The sequence below is a fragment of the Taeniopygia guttata genome, chromosome 11 (assembly GCF_048771995.1).
Source record: "Taeniopygia guttata chromosome 11, bTaeGut7.mat, whole genome shotgun sequence".
Taxonomy (NCBI): Eukaryota; Metazoa; Chordata; class Aves; order Passeriformes; family Estrildidae; genus Taeniopygia; species Taeniopygia guttata.
Genome location: NC_133036.1, coordinates 10,134,879 through 10,151,769, shown reverse-complemented (window position 1 = coordinate 10,151,769; position 16,891 = coordinate 10,134,879). Strand labels below are relative to the sequence as shown.

Genomic DNA, 16,891 nt, shown 5'->3' with positions numbered 1-16,891 from the left:
GAGGGCTGAAAAGGCTCCCAGGGCTGCTTGGCTGGGCACGGGAAGGAAGGTGGGGAAGGGAGAGAAACCACCCGGCACCGCCGCATCCCCTGCGCCGCGCCCTCCAAACGAGCTCTGATTACTTTGCTTGTTGTCGTTTGCCAGATCAATGGTCCATGGAGGAGTGATCGATGCAGGCCCAGCCGGGTGATGGTGCCGGGTGCTCGGTGCCGTGCCAGGCTCCACGGGGAGCCCCAAATCCCAGCCAAGGTGCTCCTCACCGTGGGCAACCCATCCAGGCCCCGCCAAGGGGATGGGGGGTGTTCCCAGATGGGCCCTGGGTTCTCCATGAGTGCCCTAAAATTGGACAGAGGCTGTGCCTGCATCTCCTGGGGACACCAAGCCTGGTCACCTCCCCTGGTTTCAGCTGTGTGCTGGGAAGTGGGGAGAGAGGGCAGGAGCACAGGCTGGGATCGATCAATTAATTAATTAATGGAGCATGTTGGAGGTGCACCGCTCTAATGAGGGGTGGAAACGTGCAGGGCATCACCGGGAGAGGAGCTGGTCACCTCTGCCTGTCCCCTGCGCCAGGGGGTGGCAGGGTGTGTGACAGGGTGACGCCAGGCACGCGCTGGCCCTGGCCCCCTGCCCTCCGTGCTGGGGCTCTGCCCGCTGCGCTCAGGCAGAGAGGGAAGGGGGGCTGCCAATGCGAGGCCATTAGCATTGAAAATCCATGCGGAGCAGCTGTTCCTGCTCCGAGCGTGCAGCTGGATGCGGCTCCGGAGCGGGAGCAGAGGCGCTGAGAGAGGGGGGGAAAGGCTGAGGGGGAACCTCATCACCCCAGATCCCTCGGGGGGGACCATCAGCAGCGAGCAGTGAGCCCTTCCAGAGGGTTTGGCCAAGTGGGCTCCGGCCCAGCTGCGGGGTGGGTGCGGATCCCTCCCTGGGGAGGAGGAGGAGGAGGATGAAGGATGCTCTCGTCTCTCCCCACTCCCTCGGCTTCCCGCCGCACTGGGTTTTTTTCCGCTCCATTTGCCAGGGGCTGGAGCTGCTGCCTGATCGTATTTGGTAATAAATTATTAGTTCCAGCACTTGGGAGCCCGGCAGCTCAAAATAGCTGCTGTGAGAGCGGGCGGCTGGTGCAGGTCGAGTTCAATGGCAATCTGCTCCCAAGGGCACTCCACGCTCATTAGAGGCCTTTCAAGGTGCTGGGAAGGGGGCAAGCAGGAGCCAAGGTGCTGAACCTGCCCACTTCCCATTTCCCGACGGTGGTACCCCGTGCCCGGGGATTTCAGGGTGCTGGGAGCCCATCCCTGCCCCTCTGCCCGCTCCTGCCTGCCCACAGCGGCTGCCAAGGGGTTTTATTTGTCTCCAGCCCCACCAGGCAGCCAGACTGGTTCTGCTCTCGCTGCCGGAGGAGGCTCCCGCTGCCAAAAAACCCGCCAGCATCATCAGGAGCAGATGGAGAGAACATGGCACGCTCCCAGCTCCCGGCTCCCAGCCCTGAGCCGGGGCTGCGGGGGCTCGGGGGGGCTCCTGTGCCGCCGGGGATGGGAGATGCCAGCCCCGTGTGGCGCTGCGGGAAGGGCGAGGGGAGCGTGGCAGCGACCCCGCCATCATCCCTGCGCCTCATCCTCCTCCTCCTCCTCCTCCTCCTGCTGCTGCTGCTCCCACGGGCAGGCAGCCAGCGGGCACCGGGAATGCCAGACGCTCCCTGTACTGCTGTGCCCGGGCACATGCTGTGGGAGGGACAGGGACAGGGTGACACATCGCCTGCTCCCGCTCCCCAACCTCCCCACTGTCCTGAGGCCCCCCACAGCCCCCCTGCCTTGGTGTGTGGGGTTCAGGCCTCAGTTTCCCAGGGAGGGGTACATGGGAGTGGCAGCCCTGTACCCACACAGGGCTGGGGACACTGGAGGGACAGCCTGTCCCGTTTTGGGGTTCATCTCCCCGCCCTGGTGAGGCAACCGCTGCCATGACCCCGGGCTGCTCCAGGCACCAAACTTGACCTGTTTTTCTGCCTGCTGGGAGGGGCAGAGCTGGGGGGGCCCCACCTCACCGTGGGGCGTCACGGCGTCCCCAGCCACCCGCAGGGGTGAGTGGCACCCACGCCGTGCTGGCGATGGTGTGCCGGAGGGATGTGGGGGGTACACAGCATGGCAACCCCACATCCCATCCCATCCCATCCCCGTGTGGATGCTCCCACCCAGCCAGCTCTCCGTGCCTCAGTTTCCCCAGCTGGCAGCTGTCCCACAGAGCAGCGCAGGGACGCCCGGACAGACGGACGCCAACGGAGGCGCCGATTTTATCACCGGGAGGGAGCGGCAGAACTGGTTTGGGGCAGCGGCACAGCTCAGCCCGGGGCACAGGCGAGCTCCCCACACACTGCCCCGGCTCCTGACCTGCTCCTGGCTGCCCAGTGCTGGCCTGGCAAATCCCACTGGCATCAGGAGCTGGCCAGGAGGCGTTTGGGGCCGTGGGGATCAGCTGAGCATCACACGGGTGATGCCCTGCCCGTGTGCCAGCTCACTGGTCCCTGCTGATGGTTGGAGAAATGTCTCCAGGCCTGGCTGGGGCTGGAAGTGGGGGTTATGTTTGGGTTAATAGGTTGGGAGGAACTGGGGGGCACTGGGAAGTGTTTGGGGCTGTGCTTGGACGCTGTGGGGCAATGCTGGGAGGATGCAGGGTTGTGCCAAGGGGATGCCAGGCAGCGCCTGGGGTTGTAGGATTGTGCCAAGGGGATGCAGGATTGTGCCTGTTGGATGTGGGGCAGTGCCTGGGGATGCAGGGTTGTGCCTGGTGGATATGGGGCAGTGCCTGGGGGATGTGGGGCAGTGCCTGGGGATGCAGGGCTGTGCCTGGTGGATGTGGGGCAGTGCTTGGGGGATGTGGGGCAGTGCCTGGGGAATGCAGGGCTGTGCCAAGGGGATGCCAGGCAGTGCCTGGGGATGTAGGGCTGTGCCAGGGGGATGCCAAGCAGTGCCTGGGGATGTAGGGCTGTGCCAGGGGGATGCCAGGCAGTGCCTGGGGATGCAGGATTGTGCCTGGTGGATGTGGGGCAGTGCTGGGAGGATGCAGGATTGTGCCTGGGGATGCAGGGCTGTGCCAAGGGGATGCCAGGCAGTGCCTGGGGATGCAGGATTGTGTCTGGTGGATGTGGGGCAGTGCTGGGAGGATGCAGGATTGTGCCAAGGGGATGCAGGATTGTGCCTGGTGGGTGTGGGGCAGTGCCTGGGGATGCAGGGCTGTGCCAAGGGGATGCCAGGCAGTGTCCAGGGAAGGTGGGGCAGTGCCTGGGGGATGCGGGGCAGTGCTCAGGAGGTGCACGGGAGCTGCAGGCTGTGCCTGGAGCGCCGTGTCCCCTTTGGATGGTGCGTGGGCACCTGGTGCTGCAGGCACATCCCGGTGCCTCGCTCTCTCGGGGGGGCACCGAGCCCTCACCCGGGGCTGCAGCAGAGCCCGGGGGTGCCAGCGCAGAGCCTGGGGGTGCCGGGGCCAGGCTGGCGTGGCTGGTTTGGCTTCCCAGCTGTTCTGGTAATGAATTTACATGAGCCGAGCGTGTCGACAAGGCGGCAGTCAATGGCTGAGAGCACCGGAGTTAATAAATGCTTGTATAATGAGGGCAGAGGGGAGCGCGCCGCCGCCTCTCCTGGGGCCGGGGGGCAAAGATTAATCAACGCTGAGTGCCCCCCGTGCCCCCCCGGCTCCTCCCTGGCCATCCGCTGCCGAGGGATGCTCCGGGGATGCTCCAGCCACCCTCTGCAGCGGATGCTCCAGGTGTTCAATGCCTCCAGCTGCCTCCAGGCCTGCTGGGAGTTGGGGGCTGCCCCAACATCCCCCCCTCCCAGTCCTCCTGCCCACCTGGGAGCCCGGCTAATTTTAGGCTGGTGTTAATGAAGCTGCTGGGTGAAGTCTATTTTAAGGGCCCTGACATCAGCAGTTGCTGTTTTGGGAGGTGGAGAGCCCTGGAGCAATTGGTGTGACAGCTGGGGGGGATCGGGGAGGGCTGCGCCCTGCTGCTCAGCACCTGAGCCTCGCTTTTGGGGTCACTGTGCCCTTTAGGACCTCGGTACTTCGGGGTGCAGTGGTGGGGATTTGGGGCGTGAGGATTTGTAGGGGCAGTGTGGGGAGCTGGGGGTGCAGTGCTGGGGATTTGGGCATGCAGTGCTGGCGATCCAGGGATGCAGTCTTGGGGTTTTGGGGGGTGCTGGGGATTTAAGGGTGCAGTTCTGGGGGTCCAGGGATGTGTTATGGGGGATTTGAGGGTGCACTGCTGAATATCCTGGGATGAAATATTGTTAATCCAGGGATGCAGCAGTGGGAATTTGGGGGGTGCAGTGCTGTGGATTTAAGGGTGCAGTTCTGGGGGTCCAGGGATGTGTTATTGGGGATTTGAGGGTGCACTGCTGAATATCCTGGGATGAAATATTGTTAATCCAGGGATGCAGCAGTGCGAATTTGGGGGGTGCAATGCTGCGGATTTAAGGGTGCAGTTCTGGGGGTCCGAGGATGTGTTATTGGGGATTTGAGGGTGCACTGCTGAATATCCTGGGATGAAATATTGTTAATCCAGGGATGCAGCAGTGGCGTGCAGCGCTGGGAATCCAGGGATGCAATATTGCAGATTTAGGGGTACAGTGGTGGGGATTTGAGTGTGCAGTGGCTGGATTTGGGGTGCAGTACTGGCAATAAGGGGCGCAGCAGTGGTGCTTTGGGTTTTGGCAGCACCACACGAGTCAGGGGGACTGCACCTCTCCCCACCACCTGCATCAGGATGCTGAAGTCCCCCAAAACTCCCTGTCTGTTCTTGCAGAGCTCTGCTGAGCCCTCCTGCTCCATTCTCCTGGGCTTCAGCGGCACTGTGGAACGCTGGGACACAATTCCCCCCCATTGCCCGAACTCGGGGCGCATTTGGGGGTGGGATGGTGAACGAGAGGAAAGGAGCTGGGGGTCCCACTCCTGGGGGAGACTGAGGATCCTGTCCCCACGTGTCTAACCCCGCTTTCTCTGCTCGGCAGGCATGAGCCATGAGCCGAAATCGCCGTCCCTAGGAATGCTCTCCACGGCCACCCGCACCACCGCCACCGTCAGCCCCCTGACCCCGTCGCCCCTGAACGGCTCCATCGTCCCCAATGGCAGCCCCGCCGCCAGCAGCACTTTGTCCGTCCAGGCAGCACCTTCCTCCAGCTTCGCCGCCGCCCTCCGCAAGCTCGCCAAGCAAGCCGAGGAGCCCAGAGGTGGGGACAGGGACAGGGATGGGGACAGGGCGGTGACAAACGCTGGTGCCTTTCCCAGGAGCTGGAGCCGGTGTTTTCCTGCCATTTCCCCAATTAATGCGTTTTCACAGAATCACAGAATAACGAGGTTGGAAGAGACCTCCAAGATCATCAAGTCCAACCTGTGCCCTAACACCACAACCAGACTATAGCACCAAGTGCTGTGTCCAGTCTTTTTTTAAACACATCCAGAGATGGTGATTCCACCACCACCCTAGGAAGACAATTCCAGTATTTAATTATTCTTCCAGTGAAAATTTTTTTCCTAATATCCAACCAGTGAGAACGCTGGGATTGGTTTAGGGGTTTTGTGTGGTGGTAAAGTTTCTTTTCTAATCTGTGTTTTTAAAGAAAAACTCTGCAGCTTCTTGTTGTTGGGTCTCAAGGCAGTTTATTGCTCATTATCTAAAAGATTGTCTTCGCGGGCTGCGGCCGCTTGGCCAGCAGCCCAGGGAGAGACACACACACATTCTTGACATCCTCACTGTTTGGTGTTTTTTTTTTCTCTCCCTGCCCAGGGCTGCTGCTATCTTTTATATGATATATTATGTGTTTTATGTTTACAGTTTTTCTTCAATATCTACTACTTATGTTATAAGGTGCTTTTCTATTCTAAACTAATCTACATATATTATAAACTAATCACTAAGAACATGGAGGCAAGGAAGAAGAAGGAGGAAGAATAGGATTAGCTTACTTTCTTCTATCTTAGAACTCCTGACCCCTCTGTACAAAGTAAAACCCCCTCTGTACAGGTGTTAAAACCCCCCTGTACAATACTAAAAAATTTTCTCCTTTATTTTGTAACGCTTTTACTATACTATCTAATCTTTTGTGACCGCTTGTTCTACCTTTAAAGTTGGTAACTCATTCTATGGTTCAAACTTAAAATTACAGCTGTTTTCAGCTGCTTGCCAGGGTTTAAAATGCTTTTGACTAAGGCCTGGAACTTCTGAAAATGTCTGAGGGACATTTTGAGTTCCAACACCAACCTAAACCTTCCCTGACATGGCTTGAGGCTGTGTCCTCTTGCTCTGCCAGTGGCTGCCTCATCCGGAGTAATCCGAGTGCTGCATTGCTCACTGTACCCTGGGAGAGCACGGCATGGCAGGGACCAGCCCTCCTCCCTCCCACCACGCTGCTTTTTCCAGAGGTTCCCCAAATTTTCTACTTCCCAGGCCGAATTTCCCAACTGAGCAGCCCCAGGGCGTGCCCAGCCCTTGTTGCCCACATCCCTCCTCTCTGTTTGGATGTGGGGTGTGAGCTGCTTCTAGAGCACCCCGAGGTCCCCCCTGCCACAGGGAGCGTGGGACAGGGGGAATTTGCCAGGGCTTCCACACCCAGATGAGGAGGCAGCCAGTCCCCAGGCTGGGAAGTGTTTCAGGAGACTTCTGGTGTCTTTAATTTGGGATGAAATAATCTTTATCCCTGCTGTTTGCATCAGTGGGTGCTCCCCTTGGATCATTGCCCACAGCCTGGGCACTTCAATCCCTGCAAAACACACCCAACCCCTTTGCAAGATGTTTCTTGCAAAGTCTTTTTGGAAGACCCTTTCTAAAAGGCCCCTTTGGCACAATCCTTTGCCCCAGACCCCTTTTGCAAGGCTCTTTTTGGAAAATCCCTTTTGCAAGCACCACCTACAAGACCCTCCTTGCAGCCCAAAAGTCTTTGGCACAGCCATGACCTGAAGCATCAGCTGCTCCTAAGGAAACGTGTGGGTAACCAGTAACCCTGAGGGAACCAGGTCTTGGTGATGCTTCATCCTCACTGGAAGCTCCTGGTTTTTCCCAGCTGCTTCCTCTGGAACCCATCTGCTTCCTTCGGAGCGATTGATTGAGTTTGGGGAATTATTTTGCTTTTTTTCCCCCCTCACACCCCACAGCTTGTGCCCTCCCTGTGCTGCTCAGCCCGTCCCAAGGGACATCAGCAGGTTTGGGCATGGATTTTGTGGCACTGGAGAGAAGCAACCACATTCCCTTTGGATTTCCCCTTAACACCTGCATAGTTTGTTTGCAAAAACCCCTCCCTTGCCCATTTGGGTGCCTCAAGTGGCCTGTCTCAGAGATTTTTTCATCTGTGTGGGTTTGGGTGTCTGTTGGGAAAGGGGTTTTTCTCCTTGCTGTGGTTTTTAACACCAGGAAACAAATTGCTTTTCCCTAAAACCCTCACCCACTTCCCACAACGAGAGATGCTCGCTTCCCTTCCCACCTCGGGAGATGCTCTGCTGTGGCAGATGCCAGATCTGTGCAGGATCACTGGGTTTTTTTCCATCTTTATGGGCTCACAGGTGTGCTGGCACATCCCTAGGGATACCCTGCTGCTCCACAGCATCCCAAGCTGCCAAGGCTCATCCTGCCTGACCCCTTCCCAGCAAAACCCCACAAAGCCACCGCCTGCCCGGGGGCTGCTGCCTCTTGTCCTGCCCGGGGCTGTCCGCAGGGTGGGTTTTATTCCACCCCTCCTTCCCTTCTTTTTTCCCAGTTCTCCGTCAGGGTCTCAGCTGTTAATTACATTTGCCTGTCAGCCCGGGCTGCTAATCTGCTATCGCCGAGCGGGGAAGCGGGAGGTCAGAAAACAAAGGTGACACCATCACACTGCGCCTCTTGTCATCTCCAATCCAGATTAGTTTCATTGACTAACTCCTGGCTGAATACCACCAGTTAATTATAACGATCACAAACCCTCCCGTTTAAAGCCACACAGCGAGAATTAAGGTTCTGAAGTAAGACTTTAGCTTCATTAATTGCCGGGCTCATTGTGATGGTATTGATTGTTAACGCTATCGCGTGGTGAGTAATGGCTTCCCAGCTCAGAGGGGATTAGGCTGCTAATTGTTGTTGGCCTTGCGCTGACAAGATAGACTTCAGTGGGTGTCAAATCGGCCTCCTTTGTCGGGGACAGCCTTTCTGCTTCCCCCAGCCTTGCTGCTCTTCAAATGAAAGCGATTCGGAGCGACTCGGGAATAATTAATCAGGGAGGGCAGCCGGCAGCGGGATGCTCCGCTCGGCCTCTGCTTCGCTGAGCATCCTTCCAACAGAGCCACAGAGCCACAGAGACACAGGGCCACAGAGACACAAGGCCACAGAGCCACAGAGCTGCAGGGCCACAGAGCCACAGAGCCACAGAGCCACAGGGGCACAGAGCTACAGAGACACAGGGCCACAGGGCCACAGAGCCACAGAGACACAGAGTCACAGGGCCACAGAGCCACAGGGACACAGAGCTACAGAGACACAGGGCCACAGGGCCACAGAGACACAGAGCTGCAGAGCCTCCTTCTGCACCTTCCTGCCCACCCTGCAGCCCTCCCGCTGCCCAGGGATGCTCCTGCTTCCCCCGGCATTCCCAGCTCCCTCCTGGGGTTGTGTGGCCTGAGGAGTGGGCAAGGGGATGAGGCAGGGTGCAGTGTGCAGGTGAGGAGCTGCTGGCACATTCTGGGGGTGGGCAAGGGGATGAGGCAGGATGCAGGTGAGGAGCTGCTGGCACACTCTGGGAGTGCCTGCCATGCCCACAGGACACGCTCAGGGGATCAGGGAAGCGGCCTTGCACACTGGGAAGGTGATGAGACACTCTGCACACTCAGGCCTCTCTCCGTGCCCTGCTCACTGCTCATCCTCTGACCATAGCCCACTCCTCACTCTCCAACAGCTGATCCCTGCTGGAATCTCCCTCTGACCCACACTGTGGGATGGAGGCAGCAGAGTTTGGGGTTTCAGAGCCCCCCAGGCTGCCCTTGTGGGTTTGAGGAGTGGGAAGTGTTCCATGCAGCAGACAGCAGGCTCCCTGTGCCCCCGCTAATGTGGAATTTGTATTTCTCTGCTTTTCCTTTTCTCCACTTTCACTCTGTTTTTATTTTCCCTTTGGAAATACGGCCAGCATCCCTGGGGTGGGGATAAGTTAAAGTACAGATGTATTATGCAAATGAAACCAAAGCTTTGCCCAAGGGTTTCAGGGAGTCACTCCTTCATCCCAGTGTCTCCAGAGGCCCTGGCCTGTCCGTGACAGCTCCTGCAGCTGGATTAAGGAGTCTCTGGGTTTGCCTTGTGGCCGTCTGGGGCTGGCATCACGTTGTGTCACTTGTGCCAGGGGGCTCTGTGGGACTGGGGGTTTGCCAGTCCCTGTTAGGAGGGAACAAGAGGCTGCCCCATCCCACCGTGCCAGGTGGAGCCTTTAGCACCACTGGGAACTTCTGGGGTGGGACATGGGGGACCTCATGAGAGTCTGGGAGGATGCTGAACCCCCTGAGTGCATCGCAGTGCCCCACCCCTGCTCCCTGCAGTGGGGCATCCTGTCAGCAATGGCCCCACTCCTTCAGAGGCTGCTTTCATCCACTTCACTGCCCTTCTCCTAACTTATTCAATTTCTGGTTGAATCCCAGGCTCCTCCCTGAGCAGCGAGTCGTCCCCGGTGTCCTCACCGGCCACCAACCACAGCTCCCCCGCCAGCACGCCCAAGCGTGGCCCCATGGGCCCCATCATCGTGCCCCCGGGGGGGCACAGCGTGCCCAGCACGCCGCCCGTCGTCACCATCGCCCCCACCAAGACGGTCAACGGGGTCTGGAGGAGCGAGGGCAGGCAGGTATGGCCGTGTTTGGGGTCTGCCCCCTGAAGGATGGAGGGTGTGGGATACTCTGCGTGGCTCCCAAGGGGTCACTGGGCTGCCCACGTTTGGTCCCTTCCCCTCCCTGCTGTGTCCTGCCATTGTCCCCCTGCTGCCATCGTCCCCAGGCCGCCATCCCCATCCGGAGGGGAGGGCAGGGAAGGAGAGGAGGAGGAGGAGGGGTTGGGGTGGGGGGAGAGCAGCTAATTAAGAAGCATCGTTAGTGGTTCTCCTCTCCTTGCATGCTACAAGCAGATTCCCGGGGGGATTATGCCACTTGGAAAGACTAATTAAACACAAAGAGAGGCGAGGCTAGGGGATGAGAAACGCCGGGGGCCAGAGGGGGGAAATAAATAGAACTGTGATCCCCGGGAGCTCGGAGGGGTGCCTGGGGTGTCGGGGTGCTCCCCAGCCCGTGTCCCCCCGGTGTGGGGGTTAACTGAGCGTGGTGATGTCTGGCAGAGCCAGGAGGTAATTAGAGCAGAGTGAGCTCTGTGCAGGCCACCGGCCCTTTGTGGTGACCTTGGGGCTGGCCCTGCCCTGGAGGGATGGGATGGGATAGGGTGGGGAGGGATGCTGGGGTAGGGGATGCTGTGGGTGCTGCCATCCTCCTCCTCCTTCTGAGCTGCTAAATGGAGAAGGTGCGATGAGAAATAACAAGTTTTAAACCAAAACTTGCCTTGCTGGGAGGGGGGTCGCCCTATTAATTGTCAGATCCTGTGGGGTGTCGTGTCACCCTAAGTTGTTCCCCCTTGCTAGGGGTGCCTCCCCAGCTGGAGGGGGTGACCTTTGTGCTGACACCGGGGGTGGAAGCTGATGGGAAGCGGCTGAGGCGCTGTGGGAGGGTGCTGATGCCGGGGGGATTGCGGGCTGACCCCTGGGTTACGGCCCTTATCAAAGGCTGGCTGGATTTCCTCCGGCCGTGTCACTCCTCCCCGGATGATTAATAGCTCAGGGGAACAAAACAGCCATAAATCTCCAGGCAGGTAATGGGTGTCTTGCCCTCAGCTCTGCCCTGGCTTCAGTACCTCCATTCCCACTGGGGCCCCCCGCTGCAGCCTCTCAGACCCTCCCACCCTTCCAGCTGCCTTTCCAAACCCTGGATTCAGGAGATGCCCTGCTGGATGAATCCTTCCCTGGGTACTGCTGCCTGCCAGGGCACTCTGGGGACCTACTGAGGGTCTTGGGGTGGTGCCACAGCAGGGCTTCCCCGTGTGTCCCCTGATGCTCATCGTGGCTTTCCTGCCCCTTTGCCTTGCAGCAGGAAGCAGGGTCACGAGGCAGCAGCAGCAGCGCCGGCCGCGAGCGCCTCATCTCGGAGCCCCCCCTGGTGCAGGAGAAGGCAGGGGGTCCCACTGTGCCCTCCCACCTCCTGGGGACACCCTACTCCTTCGGGCTGCCCCCCAGCTCCGTGGTCCAGGACTCCCGCTTCCCTCCTCTCAAGTGAGTTTGCTCGCAGCGGCCGGGAGCGGTCGCAGGATGAGGGCGTCCCCCGCCAGCTCTGGTCCCACCTGGGGGAGGTGACATCCCCCCCAGAGGGACAGGGAGGGATGGTGACCATCTCCTTGCCCCCCAGCCTGCAGCGGCCGGTCCACCACGTGGTGCCTCCCAGCGCGGTGACCGAGGATTACCTGCGGAGCTTCCGTCCCTACCACACGGCCGAGGATCTCCGCATGTCCTCCCTGCCACCCCTCGGCCTCGACCCGGCCACCGCCGCCGCCTACTACCACCCCAGCTACCTGACACATCACCCCTTCCCTCATCCTGCCTTCAGGTGGGCACCTCCGAGCCTTGGGATCCCTGGGAGGTACCGCTGGATGAGCTTTGGGGCGCTGGGAGGTGGGAGCGTGACCCGCTGAGGGCATTTTGGGGCTCTCCATCCCTTTCTCCCAGTAGAAGACACCCCTCATCTGGCTCCTGGGAGGGGAACTGGGGGTTGTTTGCCTGTCTGAGCGTCCCTGTCTCCCCAGGATGGATGAGTCGTACTGCCTGTCGGCACTGAGGTCCCCCTTCTACCCGCTGCCAGCGCCGGGCTCGCTGCCCCCCCTGCACCCCTCGGCCATGCACCTGCACCTCTCGGGGGTCCGGTACCCCCCCGAGCTCTCCCACTCCTCCCTGTCCGCCCTGCAGTCCGAGCGCATCTCCAGCCTCGCCGCCGAGAGGTACGGGGTGCTGGGGGGGTGGATGGGGCACTCCAGAGGATGCTGGCAGAGCACCAGGGGTGGTTTTTGGGGTGCTCTAGGATTGCTGGCAGGTGACTGGGGATTTGGGAGTGCACAGAGGATGCTGGCAGGTGCCCAGGAACTGTTGGGGGACTTCTCTGGCGGTTCAGGGGTGTTCCAGGGGATGCTGACAGGCATCCAGGGTTGATTTTAGGGGGGATGTTTGGGGTTGGTGCTTTTGTTTTTGGTTCTTCTCTGCAGGCTGCAGATGGACGAGGAGCTGCGGCAGAGGGAGCGGGAGCGGGAGAAGGAGCGGGAGCGAGAAGCCGACCGGGAGCGGGAGAAGGAACGGGAACGGGAGCGGGAGCGCGAGAAGGAGCTGGAGCGCGAGCGGGAGAAGGAGCGGGAACGGGAGCTGGAGAGGCAGCGGGAGCGTGCCCGGGAGAAGGAGCTGAGCATGGTGAAAGCCATGGAGGGGCCCTTCCTTCCTGTGGCGGAGCTGCACGGGCTGCGGGGGCACCCGGCCGAGGAGCGGGGCAAGCCGGCGGAGCCGCTGGCACCCAGCAGAGCAGGTACTGCCCACCTTCCTCAGCTTCCTCGGTCCCCTCTCCCCTCCGTGCAGATGGCAAAGCCGAGGGGGTTGTGGCCCCGGGAGGTGGCTGGGGACGGGGATGGGCTGTCCTGGCTGCCAGATTGCTTTGCCAGGAGCCCAGCTGCAGCATCTCAGAGCGGCGGCGCGGTGCCTGTGCCATCTGACTCGGGCCGGGCTGGCGCTGTGCCCGGTGCACGCCGGGCAGCTGGGCTGGCAGCGAGCGGGCAGCCCCCTGAGCTGAGCTCTGACCGGTGGCTGCCCCACAGCTCCACATCCCTCCTACCCACAGGGATGCTCACCCCAAAACACCCCCAACTCTTCCACAGCCTGACTCTCCATCACCCCTTTTCCACCGCAGACAAACTCAAGGACTCGGTGCTGCCCACGCCGAAGCCCATCCAGCACCCTCTGCACCCGCCACCGGGCTCCCACCACCCCGTGCCCAGCCTCATCCCCAACCACAGCGTGTTCCCCCTGCCCGGGAGCAGCGCGGCCACGGCGCTGCTCATCCACCGCACCAACGAGGAGGAGAAGTGGCTGGCCCGGCAGCGCCGGCTGCGCCAGGAGAAGGAGGATCGGCAATCCCAAGTCTCGGAGTTCCGGCAGCAAGTGCTGGAGCAGCACCTGGACATAGGGCGTGCCCCGAGCCAGGCTGAGCCCGAGCACCGGCCCGAGCACCCCAGGTAGGGACGCTGCCAGCGCCGCTCCAGGGATGGAGCTTTCCCCCAAAACTGAGCTGTGTTTTCCCATGTCACTGCTGTCCTTGCTGGAATATCCGTATCTTCAGCTGGAGAGGGACTTTGGACAAGGGAAAGGGATGATAGGACGGAGGAATGTCTCTGTATACAAAGAGGGCAGGGTTATATGGGATATTGGGAAGACCTTCTTCGCTGGGAGGGTGGGCAGGTCCTGGCACAGGTTCTCCAGAGAAGCTGTGGCTGCCCCTGGATCCCTGGAAGTGTCCAAAGCCAGGTTGGACGGGGCTTGGAGCAATCTGGTCTTGTGGAAGGTGTCCCTGTCCATGGCAGGGGGTGGAATAGGATGATCTTTAATGATGCCATGATAGGATGATTTAAAGGATTTCCCCCCAACCTGTGGCTATGTCCATCCCATTACCCAGCTCTGCCCCCTGTTAGGCATCCACCACCCCTCGGCCCTGCCTCTCACACATCCCATGAGCCGAAGCCATGGTGCCAGTGGGTTCCTGCCACACGGTGCCAGCCAGGCCGGCTGTGCTGGCAGCGCCAGGCGTTCCCGGTGCCCGACATCTGCGCGGCAGCAGGCGTGGCGCCGAGCCCGGGAGGTGGCCGGGGGCCAGCAGCGAGTGGCCAGGTGCTGCCCAGCCACCAGCACCGCTAATTGCAGCTCCCCCTCCCGTGCAGTGGGGCTGGGCTGTGGATGCCTCGTTTGGGGGGCACCTGCGCCGAGCCTGGGCAGTTTGGTGGGCAGCAGAGCGTGCCCACAGCCCCGGATTGATTGACAGGCCTTGCTCACCCCCGTGGCTGAGCGCTTAAGCGCTGCAGGCTCATCCAGCCAGCTCTGCCGCCTGCTCCCTTTGTTATTTTTGGGTATCCAGGGGATTAGCGCGGCTCATCGAGGATAATAAGGAGAGCGGATCACGGGGCGGCACAAAGGCGAGCGCCCGCCGCAGGCTCCCTTCATCCGCTCCTCCCACCCCAAAGCGGAGAGGAGACAGCAAGGTCACCCCCAGACACCTGCAGCCAGGGATATTCCATCCCATCCTTTCCCTGCATCCAGCGGGGTGGGAGAGGGATGATCCCGAGGGGCAGGCGGTGCTCCCCGCCGCTGGTGACGCCGTGGCGGCGCTGAGCTGAACTCGCTGCTCCGTGCGCGGAGCTCCGGGGCGCTGGAGCGGAAAAGTGTTAAATGCACAGCTTGGGCACATGAAATATTTATCCTGCAAACAGGCTGGCTCCGGCTCCTGCTGTCAGAGCAGGGCTGCGCCGGGGTGCTGCCCTCGCCACGGGGCTGTGGCAGGACTGGTGGCTCGCTTGTCCCCACGCAGGGGTCAAGGCTGGGGTCTCCAGCCCAGTCAGCCACATCCATGCCCAACCTGCCCATGCACAGCTTTAACTCTGCCCCCATCCCTCAGGTTTGTGGCACGGAGGGGACAAGTGTGGCATCCCCACGTGCACAAACCCCTCTGGGTGTTCCTAACAGGCGCGTTTCTCCCCAAAATCCCCTGGGGTTGAAGCGCTGCCAGCTCCCCGCTGGCAGTGCCAGCCCCTCACCTCTGCGGTGCTCTCCTCTCCCCGCAGGTTGGGATCGAGCCGCCACGAGCCCAGCAGCCGGGAGCCAGGGCAGCACTTTGGCGGGCCCCCACCCCTCATCTCCCCCAAACCCCAGCACCACCCCGTCACCACGTCCCTCTGGAACCCCGTCTCGCTGATGGAGAGCCCCCCCGACCCTCCCCGGCGCCTCCCCGAGCCCCACGCCCTCCACAGCCACCCAGCGCCCTTCGAGCCCGGCCGCCAGAACTTCCCTGTGGTGAAGGTGGAGAGGGTTTTCTGCCCGGAGAAGCTGGAGGAGGGCCCGAGGAAGAGGGATGCTCTGGAGAAATACCCCCCGGGACGGGAGCCCGGTGTCCCGGAGCACGGGGCCTTCACCCACACCCCCTTCCTGGCTGAGCTGGAAAAGTCCACTCAGAGCATCCTGAGCCAGCAGCGAGCCCCGGGCACCGCCTTCCCCGAGAGCACCAAGCCCAGCTCGCCCTACCGGCCCCCCCAGCCCCGCGCCCAGGACCCCATGTACATCTACGACGAGTTCGTGCAGCAGCACCGCAGGCTGGTCAGCAAACTGGACCTGGAGGAGCGGCGGCGGCGGGAGGCCCGTGAGAAAGGTGAGGGGATCTCCCCCTCCCCGGCACCGGGGGTCTCCCGGGAATGCCGACGTTCCCACATCCCAGCGGGTTTGGTAAACCCTGCGCTCCAGACGCGCCCGATGAATAAATGATGAACTGGAGCTAATAAGAGGGTTTTAAATATTGATGGGGTTGCTGGAGAGGGGATGAGAGTAGCGGTGAGGAGGAGATGGAGAGCTGGGAGGGGTTGGAATTGCTGTCCCCACTCCGGTGGGATGGGGGCTCCGCCACGGTGTCCCCAGCCTGTGTCACACTGACCCCCTGCCACTCATCCCAGAGTGATGGGTGATGCCCTCCGAGGTTCCCACAGCTGGTGGAAAAGGGACAGGGCTCCTTTGGGTCACACCCCCCACATCACTCCCCTCTGACATCCTACCTGCTGTGCTCCCATCCCCACTGGGGTTCCTGTGTGTCCCAGAAGATTCCCCAGGGTCCCAGCAGGTCCCCAAGGTGTTCCCAGCCTCACACCAGCCTCTCCCCATCCCCAGGGTACTACTACGACCTGGATGACTCCTGTGACGACAGCGACGAGGAGGAGGTGCGGGCCCATCTCCGCTGCGTGGCTGAGCAGCCCCCGCTGAAGCTGGACACGTCCTCAGAGGTACTGGTGGCACCCCCTGTCCCCTCCCTGTCCCCTCCCTGTCCCCGGGGGGAGCAGCCCCTCCTTCACACCAGTTCCCAGTGCAGCCACCATCCCCACATGTGTGCAGAGGCACCAGGGGGTTAGAGATGGGGATGATGAGGGTGGGGATGGAGATGGGGAAATGGGGATGGCAGTAAGGATGGGCACTGGAATGGGAACGGGGGTGGGATGAAGATGAGGATGGGGATAGGAGACGGAATGAAAATGAGGATGAGGAAGGGGAATGGGTATGAGAATGGGGATGGGAAGGGGAATGGGTATGAGAATGGGGATGGGAAGGGGAATGGAGATGAAGATTGTAACAAGGATGAGCGTGGGCATGAGGATGGGAATAGGAATGAGGATGAGGATGACAGTGGCCATGAGGATGAGCATGGGGATGAAGATGAGGATGAGGGATGACCCTGCTCTGCTCTGCTCGCCCTGGTCGCCCCAGAAGCTGGAGTTCCTGCAGCTCTTCGGCCTCACCACGCAGCAGCAGAAGGAGGAACTGCTGAGCCAGAAGCGGCGCAAGCGCCGGCGGATGCTGCGGGAGCGGAGCCCCTCTCCGCCCACGGTGCAGAACAAGCGCCGCACGCCCTCCCCGCGCCCGCCGCTGTCCACCCGCTACAGCCCCGACGAGATGAACAACAGCCCCAACTTCGAGGAGAAGAAGCGCTTCCTCACCATCTTCAACCTCACGCACATCAGCGCCGAGAAGAGGAAAGGTAACAGCCACGGCCCGCGCACGCTGGGGCTCGGGGGTGCCACGGGGGATCT

At 61.1% G+C, this 16,891-nt stretch overlaps 1 protein-coding gene across 3 annotated transcripts in view; it reads left to right on the top strand.

Moving 5' to 3' along the window:
• GSE1 (Gse1 coiled-coil protein) overlaps nucleotides 1-16,891 on the top strand; it is a 104,538-nt gene that overhangs the window by 83,240 nt on the left and 4,407 nt on the right. For all 3 annotated transcript variants that reach the window (XM_030282224.4, XM_030282223.4, XM_030282225.4), the window contains 10 exons: nucleotides 4,998-5,216; nucleotides 9,634-9,833; nucleotides 11,116-11,297; nucleotides 11,431-11,628; nucleotides 11,825-12,016; nucleotides 12,278-12,588; nucleotides 12,967-13,291; nucleotides 14,888-15,468; nucleotides 15,978-16,090; nucleotides 16,569-16,839. In XM_030282224.4, the coding sequence (XP_030138084.4) occupies nucleotides 4,998-5,216; nucleotides 9,634-9,833; nucleotides 11,116-11,297; nucleotides 11,431-11,628; nucleotides 11,825-12,016; nucleotides 12,278-12,588; nucleotides 12,967-13,291; nucleotides 14,888-15,468; nucleotides 15,978-16,090; nucleotides 16,569-16,839 (2,592 nt within the window). The remainder of the gene's footprint in view (nucleotides 1-4,997; nucleotides 5,217-9,633; nucleotides 9,834-11,115; nucleotides 11,298-11,430; nucleotides 11,629-11,824; nucleotides 12,017-12,277; nucleotides 12,589-12,966; nucleotides 13,292-14,887; nucleotides 15,469-15,977; nucleotides 16,091-16,568; nucleotides 16,840-16,891) is intronic.